The 14859-nt window shown below is 41.0% G+C and overlaps 1 protein-coding gene across 1 annotated transcript in view; it reads left to right on the top strand.

Annotated features, from left to right (window-relative positions):
- The window catches only part of col25a1 (collagen type XXV alpha 1 chain), a gene marked incomplete at its 3' end in the record, with an annotated part of 147445 nt that overhangs the window by 108883 nt on the left and 23703 nt on the right, over positions 1-14859 (top strand). Inside the window, exons 9-14 of the mRNA XM_080052367.1 lie at positions 1277-1312; positions 6441-6467; positions 8280-8324; positions 10264-10308; positions 10961-10987; positions 13248-13292. Of these exons, the coding sequence (XP_079908493.1) occupies positions 1277-1312; positions 6441-6467; positions 8280-8324; positions 10264-10308; positions 10961-10987; positions 13248-13292 (225 nt within the window). The remainder of the gene's footprint in view (positions 1-1276; positions 1313-6440; positions 6468-8279; positions 8325-10263; positions 10309-10960; positions 10988-13247; positions 13293-14859) is intronic.

The raw sequence follows: 14859 nt of genomic DNA, 5'->3' as shown, positions 1-14859 counted from the left end.
GCTGCTGTAAACGACAATAGTGAATCAGTAACTTTTCAGGTAGCTTTCTCACTTCAAACAGTGTTCCAGGGATCACATTTTCCTGGAAAGTTTGTTTATTGAGTTATGAGAATATACCTTAGAAAATGTTCACTTCTATGACACACCCAAAGTAACATAGTGCACCTTTAAGATGAGGAAAAATGTTCCTTTGCAGTTGGTGTGTCAAAAATACTGTATTGTTTCCATGAAGAGCAAAACAAGTTCATCTCGTATTCAATTGGACTTTGACTCGGTGCCGGGAGGGTTTATCCCAATGAAAACCATTCTATTGAAAGGTAGACAAGCTATATTGCAGCTCATTTCCCTAATGTGCTTAGCCAAACATGAATATTCTCCCAACGGAAGGCTTCACTGTATGAATTTACGTTGACGTTGTTGTTTTTCATTACGACGTAACATTTTCCATGTCTTTAAGCCTGTCACTTGCATCACACTCGTTTATGTGAACTGCTTGTGAGAGACGGAAGAAACAGAAAGAGGCATGTCAATTATGTTCAGCCATAAAACCTTCCCAGAGCTCCAGCTGACTTTTATTGTCTTGGCAGTGTTCACATTGGGGAGTGCAAAAAAATATTGAGTGTTGTTTATCTTCTCTTTTCCAACTTTTTGATGATTATTGTGTTGTGTTCTTCCATTAGCAGTTGCCGTTGTTGTTGTAGTAAGTAGTTTTTTTCCCAATTAATTAGGCTTCTCCTGCTGAGGCACTTAATGTCTCTCATGATTTATTTCCCCCTACGTGCATCACTTTGAACGAGGATGGCAAAAAATGGTTCAATAAATGTCACAAAGAGGCAAAAATGAAATAATGACGAGAATGGCTTTGGCAAAGAACATTTGGACATGGCATAATTCTACCCTGAGAAATACAGGGACATCCAAGAGCCAGGTCTGAACAGCAAGCCAGAGTGTAAAACTAGGTTGTTGGACTGAGACAGTAAAACTCACAGGTGCCACAGCATGATAAATGCTTCCCAGCCAACTTGGTATAGGGGCAGAACAATGCTGAGCTGTACTTGGCCTCCTATGCACCAATGGCCAAACTAGAAAAGAAATGGGTAATTCATACCATAATGTGGAAAATACTGTCGTTTTCCACGAGAATATTCAACTCGTTTCAGTCAGAATACTGTTGATAATAATTCAAGAAACCCATATTGTGTTTTCTTATTCAAGTAGTCTTTAATTGTTCAATGACCACCACTCTTGCATTAACTTTCTCTATGTATTTGTATAGGGTGATCCAGGGCAGCCTGGAGAATCTGGAACCATGGTAAGCACAAACGTTTTTCTTTTGGAATCCCATCTAGGAATCTTATTGGGCAATTATGTATCACTGAATTGTTGGAATTGGTATAGTCGACATTGTTGTGAATAGTCAGAAGAGCCAATCAATTCCACTCTAGTATCCATGGGGTCAGTGCAGCAACTACAACTAGCAGCCCATTAGTTTAGCATAGCACCAAGACTGAATTATTTTCCTTTTCTTTTTCAATATAAAAGTTCTCAGTAGTGTACATCTTTGCATACAAAAATAATCCAAAGATATCAGGGCTTTCCAAAATGGCTCTTGCCATATGTCGGCAGGTTGTTCGGTTGGCATAAATTGCTATGCCTGTTGGCACTTTACTCTGAATTGGTCGTTTTTTCTTGGATTATATTTCGTTTGCTAACCAGCCAACTGTGATGCTATTTAAGATACACTAAGCTATTTCATTGTTAACTTTAAATTAAGTTAATTAATTTAAATTATGTGTTCTTTTGCTTACACAGCTATGTAGCGTAGTAGATACCGCCACTGAGGATGTTTTTACAATGTACACTTAATTTGCAAGATATTCATGAGGTGGTTTCAACGGTACTCTGGTGAATAATAATGACACATTTTATGGTACCTTGCAAACCTCTCACAAAACCCTTTATACAGTAGGGACAAGCTGTTCCAGTTAACAGCAACTGGATACGCGTTGTGGTGTTCAGCAAATAAAGCATTTGATTAAAGTTTCCTCATAAAAGCTACATCGAATCGGGCAAGCCAAATTCCAGAGAAAGCAAGGATGGAAAACGTGACGTTTCGAAAAACACTGGGTGATGTCAGTTTTCACGAGTGCAGGGGAGAGTAAGTGGAGCTGACAGACGAGGTGCTATCGCGCGCTTTCATCTCTGATTTCATCTCTTCGGAACCTTTTCCAAGGTGTGGGATAAGTTGGTGGATTGGAAAGAAAGGGCCAGAGGAAAATGTAAGGTGGGTGAGACGCAAGTGGCGAGAGCAATGCCTTAACTAGAGAGTTAGATGAGTTTGACTCTAAAATTGTCACTAATCTTTAGTTCAGTTTACACACTCACTTCTGTAATATTCTCTTCTGTCTTGCCGTTGCCCACTATTAACCCATAGCTGTGTAAGCAGCAGGGTCTTGTTTCAATTATTAGGTGTCACAAATGTAAAATATGCACTACATTTCCCAATGGACCCAGGTGTGCCCCCACCAGGTCTCCGGTGCCTACACAAACGCTCATGACAGCAGCTGGAGTTACTTCCTCCAAAGATGAATGGTGGATCCCACTGAGCTCAGGAGACCTCACGCAGAGATTTGAATACAAATTAGGGCTGGTTACTGTAATTCTTGAAATAAGGCCTACTATTTCACGAGCATGCACACAGCACGACACTAATGTGCTTTTAACAAGGAATAATGTCATCATTAGAAAATCAATCCTCCGCCCCTTCGTAAAAAGCAGCGTGGGATGAGCTGAGGTTCTAAAAGGATGTGGCATGGCCGCTCAAACATAGTGGAATCGCTGTGTTTCCAGCCAACGGTATTTTGTTTCCGATTCTTTGGAGGGAAATAAGCCAAAGATAAGATAATGGATCAGAGAGGAACATTTCTGTTACCTCTGGAGAGGGTATAAAAATACAGTCTCCATTCAGAAACACAACACCAGTCCACACCCTTGATTAGCCTTTTAAAAATCAATATGAATTAGATGTGCATAAGCAACTAGACAGTAGGCTCCACTTTGGTTCAACCTACTGGAGGGATCGTCTTTGATTGGCACTTTTAGATGTGCACCAGTCCGTCAGTCCGTGGTGGGAATTCAGAGGTCGGTCCTCAACCAACTTTTGCTGCGTCCACCGGGATCAAGGAGCTAGCGCCCACTTGACGCAGCTCAAGTGTTTTTGATGTAGATGCTATTGTTAAAGAGGCAAAAAAGTAGATTCCAGAGTTTTCCAGCAGCCTTCCAGGACATATGGGGCTGGTTAGGAGGATTAAGCTCTTGTGGAGCCACACTAAGGAGGGGGGAGGTGGTAAGAAGAAGAAGAAAAAGGAAATATTTTCAGGACTCCATTCAAAATCATCAGTGCCATAAGGTCTCTCTGGGGTAAATTAACTGGTGTCTTCGGCTCTCGAATGGTGGCTTGCAGCCTTGCACACAGTTTTCATTTGGAGCTTGATTTTGCTTCAAAAAAGACTTAATGTGGAAAAGCAGCTGTGTATTATAAGCAGTGTTCTGTCCATAACCGAAGAAAACATCCTCAAGTCTTTTTGGTGGTATTACCAATTATGTTGCAGACGTTTGCTGCCCCCACTTTAACTTCCTTTTCATTACATAGCTACCCACAATGCACCAGCGACTCACCTTAGACATTTTATTGTAAATACACAACAGACATGCATTTTAGGATATCATTTATATAATATGCGTGAAGTATCTATAATATTTTGGTTGTCCTTGACTAGGTTTCCCTTTTTTAATGTGGAGCCAAACATGAGGAGCAAAGATGTGAGGAAAAGACTAAGGACATGCTCCGTGGACCCAAACAATGTGGTGGCAAATGTCCACATCAATGGGCAAAGGCTGTTTTTCTGTGGAACAAATCTGTTTGCTTTTAAAGGAAAATTACTTTTTCCTCCATAAAACCTGGGTCTTATTGTATTGGTTTTAGGCAGTATACCTACAGACACTGCTTGCAATGAGGAGAATACAAAATCCCAATATTACAGAACTGACTTTTGTAGTTTTCTGCCTATAGACCCTGGACTTCAAAAATTCAGTCGAAAGCATTTAAGTATCAGTTTAAAAAAATGAAATGTGTCCTCAATATTTAACATAAAATGTGTTATGTCTAATAGAACAGTCCATTACAAATATGTTTTGACTAACTGCACCACTACTTCTTAGTTAGAAAGGTAGGTTGATTGGGTGGCCTATGTGTGCCATATTCTTGGAAGCTGTTTTGTTTTGTTAGTTTAACTACCGAAAACAATCTCAGTCTCTACAGTAATGGTGGTGAGCACAGTGTTATGCTAACCTGTAGCTACACTGGTCAAACCTAAGACAATAAGACCCAGGCTAACATAAAAATAATGTTCCTTTTAAAGCTGAAAGCACCTTAATTTAACGCAAACAGCAGCAGTATGTTGCATAGCTTTTTCGAAGCTCCTATAAGTGAAACAGAAACTTTAAGCAGAAGGAACATCCATTCCTAAGCTTCAACATGTGCCTTTGCTTTGATCGGCCGAAATATTTGGGTTGTAAATGCTGAAGGAAGTGCACACTCTAAAAGTTATTCAATGGCTGAGGGCTCAGAATCTGACTGAGTGTGGGAATTGACCCGGCAAACATTTCATTGTTTGTCATTTCCGAGACTTGAATGAAAGCCCCAAACATTCAGTGCTTTGTCGTCGTGCTTGGACGCTCTACTTCAGTAGGTGTCCTGTTGATATGGCACATTTGAGCATATGCTGTCATAATGAATACTTTTAATGAAAATAATTATGCCTTTTAATTACGATGTTTGGATTATTCTCAATTTTAAATTTTGGAGCGATGACGTGGCCAAAAGTTGAGAAGAAAGAGCTGTAGGACCGAGACTTCCTCAAGGGCTATTGACTTTGTGAAAAATCTCCTTTTCAGCCAGTAGCTCCTGAGTGCCCTCAGATGTAGCCAAGCTTATTAGCGCTTAGGCGAGTGGCACATGCTCTCACATACCTAGTGGGTTATAAAGATGTTTACCAAACCCTACTGAGGGTAGCTAACAAAGGCTTTTAAAGGCAAGCGGCAGGAAGACCTTTTCCCTCGGTTGGCTGGCATAATGAAAGTTGTTCATTGAGGTTTTTTGCAATAAGTGCAGATAGAATGCACTATAAATGAGCTGCAACTGTGTGGGCCATTTTCTGTAAAAGTGAGAACGAGGATTTTACCAGGCGAGCTTAGTAAATGGAAAAGTGTTGAGCTTCGGTTAGCTGGTGATCACTCTGTTTCGTCGACAAAACTGAAACAAAATACGGAAAAATGTAGTTTATTCTCAGATGATTGGTCATTATAATGGTGCTGTTCACTAAGCCAAGCAACTGTTGGCGCTCCGACCACAAGGCGTCTTCACAAACATTTGCGCTGACAGTCAAACATTTCAACCTGACCGCGTCCCCCATGACATACAAATACCCATCAGGAGACCAAATCTTAAGCCTTTTGCCAATTATACGGCATCAACATGACAAAAGTTAGGAAATTAGATGTTGTAGGGAGGGTTTTTTCGTGGGGCTTTTCGGCCTGTCTGGCCTCCACCCAACTGAGAGTGATGAGCCAAATAGCACCATTTACTGTTGATCCTGAGCCGACAGTCAGAGAAATGTTGGCCCCCATGAGTTGTCATAACAGCCAAACGTAAAGGTGTTGATGAACTGCTGTGGGTGCTGCAGTAGTTAAGCGATTAGTGAGGCCAACATGGAAGGAACGTAGCCTACTTTCAGCTAGCTCTCTCATCTTAGTCATGAAGCTGTCCTGCTGCTGAGGAGGTTGAGATTCCAACATGGCGTCTGGTTTCACTGTGTTAAAAGGCCGGTTCGAAATAGAAACGATCCTCCCAGATACATCTGTCCCTGGGTTAAATCTCAGTTAGAGATGTGGCGCCTTATTTGCCATCTCTAACTTATTAGCTTCGTAAGGGGCTCCAAATATTGGCCCATTAAGATAGTGAACCTCTTTTTTATTTGTTGAACCGCAGACTTGTAGAGAAGCCAAACAAGTCAAGTTTTTTACAGTGGCTAAAACAACTGAGGAAAGGGATCCACATAAAAGATAAAAACCGTTAAAGTTTTCTTTGTCACGGTCTCATTAGAGATTCATGCGTTCGGGGAGGCTCAATGATAAGAAAGCACAGAGTGAGTTGATTTTCCATCCTTTTTAAAAAAAGAGTTAAAACAAAAGGACTGATTGTGGTTTAGGTTCTGCCCTAAGGGTGTGTGCTGGCTCTATGAAATCCTACCTCAATCCCTGCCAGTCTCCGCTATGACTGTGTTGGCTGTGGATATCATATTATTTCTCCTAATGTGGCCTCTTTTTGTTCCGTTTCCCTCCCACTAACTCTCTTTCACTGTCTCTCTTCTCATTTATAGGGACCTGAGGGGCCACAAGGGCCAAAGGTAAGTCGAGAAAAATCATATTTCCTTGGTATTTCTTAATTTTCTTTAAGATTAAATAATATGAGATTGTCAGGCTTAATTATCTACCGAATGACATCGAAAAATACATGTCACACTGAACTGTCCCTCTCTGTTATAATATATTTAGTTCCAAGTTCTAATGTAAACCAAAGCCGAATTCTCTTAGCAGGTGAATGAAGTTTTAGATTTGATAGTGACTCTGCACAAGTTGCACAAATGGCTTGTAAAAAAGCATTCTGGGTGTTGAATATGAGATTAGTGATAAAGGGCCACAGTCAGGCCAAATCAATAGACGTGAGGAGAGTTTAGGCTCTATTAAAGGTGCAGTCAGCGATTCCTGAGAACACTTGTTGTCAAAATCACTTTTTGTCAAAATCAGTGAATATCTCCTCAAAATCCACTACCTATCCATACTGTGTGTGGGCTAAAAAAAATCCAGTGTTAATAAACAGCCTAGGCTCTGTAAACGGCCATGTTGCTAGCTATGGTGGGCCCCTTTTGTTTACATGCCAGTCTACAGAGCATAGGCTGTGTATAAACACCAGATGTTCTTTCAGCACAAACACAGTACAGACAGGTAGCGGAGCGTGGGAAGATATTCACTGATTTAACAAAAAGTGATTTCGACAACAAGCTTTCTCCAGAATTACTGACTCCACCTTTAACATGAGGAGTGACAGAGAAGGAGAGAGACAGAGAACAGAGAACCTGGAGCTAAGTGCTGTGATACAGGCCGTCGGGCGCTGATGTTTGGAACAGATGTAAGGCATATCCAGCCATCAGGTAGCTGCCAGTGTTTGTTCAGTGTAACCCAATCAGACACTTCCTGTCTGTCGGCAAAGGCCTCCCGTCGGAGAAGGGAGGGTGAGTGTGTGTGTGTGTGTGTGTGTGTGTGTGTGTGTGTGTGTGTGTGTGTGTGTGTGTGTGTGTGTGTGTGTGTGTGTGTGTGTGTGTGTGTGTGTGTGTGTGGAGGGGTCAATGATGACACACCGCCGTGTTAATGACTCATAAGCCAGGCCCCGGGGCCGCTCAATTAGATCCACTGCTGGTGTAGAGCCGCTTTTAGCACAGGGGCCACGTCAACAGCTATTCAAGTTTCATCACCTTGGTTGATTGATTTGATCTAAGTACTTGATAAAAACAAAAAGTGTGAATTTGACATTTGAAAGTACCTGAGTTGGAACAATATAGTTTATAAGACGTTTTCACCCTGATGTGATCCACTTTAATTTGGATATATATAAAAAAGGCCCAAAACTGAAAAAACAAGCACTTTTGTCATCGTTTTTCATCACTTCAAGTCTATATATCACTACTTCACTCATCCTTGATACATCTTTTAATGTGACCACTATTTGTGCCGAGTGATCACTGTCACTCGGTACAAATAGCCAACATAAGCAAACCAATATGCAAGAGATATGGCGTTCATAAAACCTTTAAATCCAAATCATCTGCTTAAACAAACCTTAAAATATTGCCTGCAGTATTTACTCTGGCCTGCTTTTGTAAAATCAGCACACACAGGGTGCATGTGTTGAAGTGGGGATGGGAACAATAGACAGGCCTGTTCAGGGGCGCTTCTGTTCTATCCAACATCTGTTCTCATCGACCTTTGATATTACTAACAATTTATGACTTTCTTTGGGGTGTTTGGTCCACTGAAGGATAGTTAAAGCACTTACTAGGCAGGAAGAAAGACAAAGTACATTGTTTTATGTATGTTTGATTCCAAGTTAAATACAGAGTGAATGTTACAACACCTAAACCTTTGTGTTTTTTTTACATCAGGGTTCACTCGGGCCTCCTGGCGTTCCAGGTGTAGATGGACTGAAGGTGAGTTTATTCATGGAAACAGATATAAACTCAATACTTTTGATGATTGTGGGACACACCTCTTTTAGACTGTTTACTTCAGACTCATTTTCACAAAAGAAAATGATGTCTTGTTCAAATGTTTATTTTCAAATAGCAGCAAATACATAATGCTTATTTTTGTTCATTTTGATAATTGAATGTAGCCCTAACGTGGTGCATCACTTCCCACACAAAATACTACATAGAAAGAGTTCAGAGAGCTGACTCCCATCCACACCTGACAGTATTTAATCTTCAAAAGGCCCCACTTTACCATACTTACCGTTTTCATTAGGCTTTGTGGCCATGTGTTGCACTTTTTCATATTACAAAAGTTCTGCCATGCATTCTGACAATTTCAAACCGCTATCCTATTTGCAAGAGAAATCCCCTGGGCTGCCATCTTCAAGTCTTTACCACAAAGCGCTGTTTTCAAGCTGCCCGTGAATCTGCTCACACTCTCGGCTCATTTCTGCATTTCATTCTCAAACCAAATAAAGTAGACACAATGCAGGTGTTTCACAAAGGGGGGAGGTGGGGGGGGGGGGGGGGTAGAGAGGGCAAAGCATATTTGAATGGGGAGATGATTTGATAGGCGCCATCTTTCCAATCTCAAGCATGCATTTTATAAAGTGGCCAAGCACGCACGGCGGTAACAGGAACCAGAGTGAAGAAGTTTCATTTCACGGTGAAAGCCATATACTAACTCTGCAGACGGCACAAGCTAAAGGCCCAATGCCATACTTGTGTAAGGAGTGGGGGTCTGCCAGCGCCCTTGAAATACAACTCCAATCCTGTGCAATGCAGTTATAAAACAAGTCTGTCATGGTATGTAACTGTCACTCGTGCAGAAAGTTGAAGTCTAAAGCAGTGAAGGACTGCTCTGCCAGCCATGGCAGGTTGACTGGCAGACATCATATTGATCTGACATAGATATCCACTGAAGGGGGGGATGATCGCTAATGCAAACCTTATCAGGCCCGGTTTAGGGGTTTTAATCAGACTCCATCATCATTATGTCAATGACTGCCATATGTGGGCTGATGGATGATACAAGATTCCAGCCTTTATGAATAGCTTTTTAAATTGTGTGTGTAGCTGAGGGGATACTCCCCTATACACCTATCATACACACTCGTTTTCCCACAATGCATCATCAAAACAAAGCATTGTTGGGAAAATAAAAACTATAAGAAACGGATATGATAGTACACACAGTAATAACCCTTGCTTATTATATGGACAGTATTGAGCAGCCCATCAACTGTATTTGAATTTGAAGTAAGTAATAGACGGTTTTATTTTCCATCCTGGCTACGTTAATCAGCGTCATCTGGTTAAAGTTGAGAAATGGCCGCTTCCCTTCTGAAAGGCTAATGATGTGGCAGCTTTGCAACGGTCAGGAGGTTAATTGTTTTTGGCAACAGATGCACCGAGGTTGGTTTCTCACCGACAGACCGCAGAGAACAGGGATTTCAGACTCACGCTAGCAGCGGACTGGTATTCATCAGATGGACTTGGCTTTTTCTTCTTCTTCTATTGCTCGTGTTCAGAACCCAAAGCAGAGATAATTAAGTTTTTAATCAGCTTGTTTATCCTCTCCTTTCAGATTTGGCTAGCAGTTTACAATATTTCATATTTCTCAAATGTAATGGAATTTATCCAGCCAGAGCCGTGCTTCATGTGGAGAGTCCATTTCTTGCAATATAGTAAACAATCCGTGATCTTACGTAGCAGCTCTGCTATCAACTATCCTGCAAATGCATAACACCTGTGCAGTTCCAAAAAGCCTACCGTCTGTTAAGGTTAGAGGTTACAGTAACGGATACATTTATCTGCTGACCTGAAATCAGAGCTCGCGTATAGCTGGAACGGCACACTGAATGGAGCCACTGTGTGTATGTTATGCTGTCCATAGGGGGATATTGGCATCTCAGGCCTGGACGGTGTCCCAGGAGCCAAGGTCTGCTGCACACATTTAGTGCCCTCTTATTCTTGTAAATTCATAGCGTCACATTTTAATTTTGGATGCTGAATCATTTATCATTTTTCATCCTTTAGCATCGCAAAAAACATTCTCTTCTCTCTCTCTTTTTTTTATACTTTTAGACACTTTTTACCAGTCTTTGTCTTGCTTTTTGAACTTTATTGGTACCAGATTTCTCATTACACTTTGCCCATTAAACATATTCTTTTGTTATTCTTTTCCTTCATCTGTGTTGGATATCACTGTTGCATGATCCGTATTTGCCAATGTTTGAATGAGAACATGTTTCCTTCCTAGCACATAGCCATACCTGTGATTAAATGTGTTAGTGTACTGTACGTATATGTTATTGATTGAAATTATAGTGGATTAACATTGTAAGTAGGACTCTGTTCAGTTAATATCAACTTATTTCAGTAATGACTGTGCAAACTTTTCCGAATGCTGATAGTAAAGGGTGTGTCTGGGCCTGGGGAAAAGCAGCCATAACACAAAAGACTTTCCTTAATCTAACATGAACTTAACCCAAGATAGCATCTGACCCTTAGCGGCTGCAATAATTCCCCACCTGTACCCAACCCCCTTTTGAGCTTAACCGTCTTTAATACTCTGCTTTCTTTCCCACCAGGGTGAAATGGGAGAGCAAGGTGAAAAGGTAAAGTGCCAATTAAGATCAGCAAACATTATTGTTAGGATCAGTCTTGATGTCCTGCCATGTGTTGGAACAGCCACCGTGATAAAAATGTACAGCAGCACTGCCTTTAAGGTGGAGTCAGTGATTCAGGTGAACACTTTTAGTCAAAATAATTTTTTGTAGAATACATCACGATTCGCTACTTATCCACACTGTTTGTGCGCTGAAAAATATCCAGTGTTAAAACACAGCCTAGGCTCTGTGAAACAGGCATGTTGCTAGCTACTGTGGGCCCCCTTCGCTTACATTATCTTTGTTTACATACAAGTTAATAGAGCCTAGGCTATGTATTAACACAAAAAAGTTTCAACGAACAGTCACCCAGGACGGACAGGAAGCCGATTGTGAGGAGATATTCACTGATTTTGACCACAAGCATTTTTCCAGAATCGCTCACTACACTGTTAACCATTGGTGGCCAAATAGCCAATCTCATAGCAACCACCGCTCGTAGAATTTTGGCTGTCTAGTGGAGAATTAGCTGGATGCAAATAATGAAATGATTGGCTTTATGAGTTATGCATGCCGTTACCCCTGGGCCTTGTCACAGACATGTCTATAAATTATAACCAAAGACCATCAAGAGGGACCACTATCCATTATTTTCAGTAAACAAAAGTATTAGAGAAATGCACACCAAGTAAACATTTTTTCTGTGGGAGAATATGTTTAATATCCATACCCATTCTTTTTAATCATGTCGATTAAGTCCTGATGTATCCCAAACCCTCAGGTTAGGAATCACAGTTCTAAAATACTAAAAGTTTTGATATAAGAGCAGCCAGATCCGTTAACACAAACTGCTGTGGTTGGCGTTGCAACTCAAGAGCCCACTGATTGATTTACAATCTATTAGGCTATCATTTACTTAATGTAAGATCATGTGGATTTATCAAAAGTGAAACGATCAGCTCCCTGCCAACGACAGCACTGATACTCACTCCGAAGTACAACAAGCCAAATATGTTAACATAAATAGTTGTTTTTGGCTTTGGTCGCTAACTAAAGAAGCTAGGAAACCAACTCAGATAAAAACTGATTGTTTGAAAAACACAGAGATGATTGCAATAGATGATATTCTCCACAAGGACATAAAGGTTCATTTGAGATTACTGGTTTTGTCATCCACTATCAAATTAGGAACATTTTAGGTTAAAAATGTTCCCCTTTAAAGTCACCTTGATCTATAGCAGGGCAATGAAAGGTAATGTACCCACAACAATCTTCGACATTCTATCATCTCTCTGAGGCAAAGTGGTGCTTTGAGCTAAATGCTATATGCTGAAAGTGACAATGAATGCTAGCATGCTGATGTGTGACAGTATTGGCTAAGTAGCACTAAAAACAAAGTAGCTACAGCTGAGGCCAAAAGCCTGAATGGTATATGGTTTTTTAAAGATAATTCTCCATAAATGGACATTTTAAAATGTTAAACGTTGGCCTGAGGGTGGTTGAAGGGAAAAAAGATCCCAACGATTATTCAAATCAACATGAGTTGAACATGGATGCTTGTGCCACATTTCATGGCCATTCAATAAATCATTATTGAGACTCTTAGATTTTTAATCCCAAATGTCAACCTGTCATGGTGGCCATTGAGGAAACGTCTGGGGATCAATAAGTCATAAGGGTTGATTTTCTGGGAACCGTGAATGTCTGTACAAAAGATTCATGGAAAACCATCCAACATGTGTTGAGATGTTTCAGACTGGTCCACAGTGGTGGGCCAACCGACATAGCCATCCACACTGACGCGCCGATAGCGTGCCTAAAAACGGCGCTGACATTCAATCTGTTTCATGCAGCTAAAATGGAAAAGTCGTGAATTTCGAGGTGAAGTTCTTTTAACAGTCGATGCCAGCAGGGGCACAGGACCGCCGCAATGCCCCGCAGAGTGTGTTGCGTCACCTGAAATTAGTCATATCCAAACCATATGTGATGACTCAGTTAAAGTGTACTTAACATGTACAGTAATGGTACTTCATCATCGCTACAATGTACTTGGCTTTTCCTCCAAGCATCCATTACCCCATTTAACAGTGGTAGTCAATCACAGACAAAGAAGAATTGTAGAAGTTTTCGCGTGTTCAAACGGTCTGGCAATCACATTAAAGATCCCTTTTCCTTAGATTTTAGGTTCTCAGCTATACATTTTTCAGAAAAATAACATTCTTGCGATCAATAGACTGAATATGATTACCTCTGTGTGATTTAATCACAGGGCGATTTGGGTGAAGACGGACCTAAAGGTGAATCGGGAGAGAAGGTAAGTCAATTTCACGTTCACTTCCTTTCGTTCTCTTTCTTTACGTCTTGGAGCTTCCATAGAGAAGCTGTAGAGTCGGGCGGTGGCTGGAAAACATAAAAAAAAAAAGTTAATGTTATCCACCTGAGAGGAGATATGTGGAGAGCAGCAGGAGAAGCCGAGGTTAAGTGCCATCCGCTGCAGTCAGGCTGTAGTCACTACTGCAATCATCCTGCCACTTGATTCTTCCTTTGTGCTTAATGTGGACTTAATTGCTCCGCTGTGCTGACGCTACGTTTTGTGGTTGGATGGCTCCTGCATTAATTTGGGACCATTTATCATCAAGACAGCTTGTCAAGTCGGGATTCCGTTTCCAACGAAAAAAGGCAAAGTGGAGCTCAGCTGGGCGGATTTGTTCAGACTTTGCGACAGTAATAGATTCACGGATATGTCCAAAAAGCTTTTGTGTTCTGGAAAAAAGTTATTTTGTTTTGGTGTTAGTAGCCTACACATGATCTCATGATATCCAGAGGCCCAATTGTGCATCCCATATCCAGGACTTGTCACAATGCGTTTGCTGTCATTGTTTTGTAAAAAGCAGCGCTTGTGAAAATGGGACGCAAGCTTATTTGTATTGGACGACCCCTCATGACAAAACGTGGGCCTCCTTTAGCCTTCAAACTTGTTGTAGAGCATTTCAGAAACAAAACAATTATGGATTGGAATGATTCTTCAACGATTCTCTGCGGAAAAATGTCAATTCAGCTGTGTGTCAGCCAAAGCAAACATTGCTCACACTTCTGGGAAAGGATAAAGAGATTCTTCCCCAACGTCGCCAGAAAAAAATGGTAACACAGTTGCTAAAGAACAGACAGCAGACACAAAATACAGTTTTTTATTTTTTTTAATATTCACTGGAGATTACTGCTATTTTGCTAGAAATACAGAGTCAGGTATCAAAACAAAATGTAGCTGATCAGAGCAGCATCTGAGTAGAAGCAGCCACACTTAAAATGTCGCAGCCAATTTATTGCCGTTGAGCAGAGGACAACTTTGATAACTTCTCACTTTATGGGTGCTCTGCTTTTTAAAAGACTGCCGAAACGCCGCTGCCAAGAAAGACACCGTTTGAGGGAAACAGATGCAGGATATCAAATGTGGAAAATGAGCGAACAAAAGGGAGAGTGGAGGGGCGATAAAACTTTTTGCAGTCGCGGGCAACGCTTTCATCTGGTCTACCTTAATGTAGTAAAAAAAAAAGAGAAAAATTTGGCTGATGGAAATGGAATTGAGCACCATGGGAATTCAGACTTCTGTTAGCCAGTCACCTGCCAGTCATTCCTCAAGAGCAAAATTGATGTGTTTTGCAATAAAAAGAGACGGGAAGGTAGCGTTCAAAGACCTGGACATGGTGAGGACTTTTTCATTATAGGATGAATAGGATTACCTCATCCTTGTCAGATTGTCAATGTCCGGATGTAAAAAAAAAAAGTGTGTGTTCTTTTTTTAACATGGTGCACACATGGCAGGGATCAATTGTTTTTTCAATCAAGATCTTACCCAATGCACAGATGAGTTGAACATATGT

The sequence above is a fragment of the Ammodytes marinus genome, assembly GCF_949987685.1.
Source record: "Ammodytes marinus genome assembly, chromosome: 23".
Lineage (NCBI taxonomy): Eukaryota > Metazoa > Chordata > Actinopteri > Uranoscopiformes > Ammodytidae > Ammodytes > Ammodytes marinus.
The sequence above is the reverse complement of the archived record's forward strand: the minus strand, read 5'-3'. Positions and strand labels throughout refer to the sequence as shown.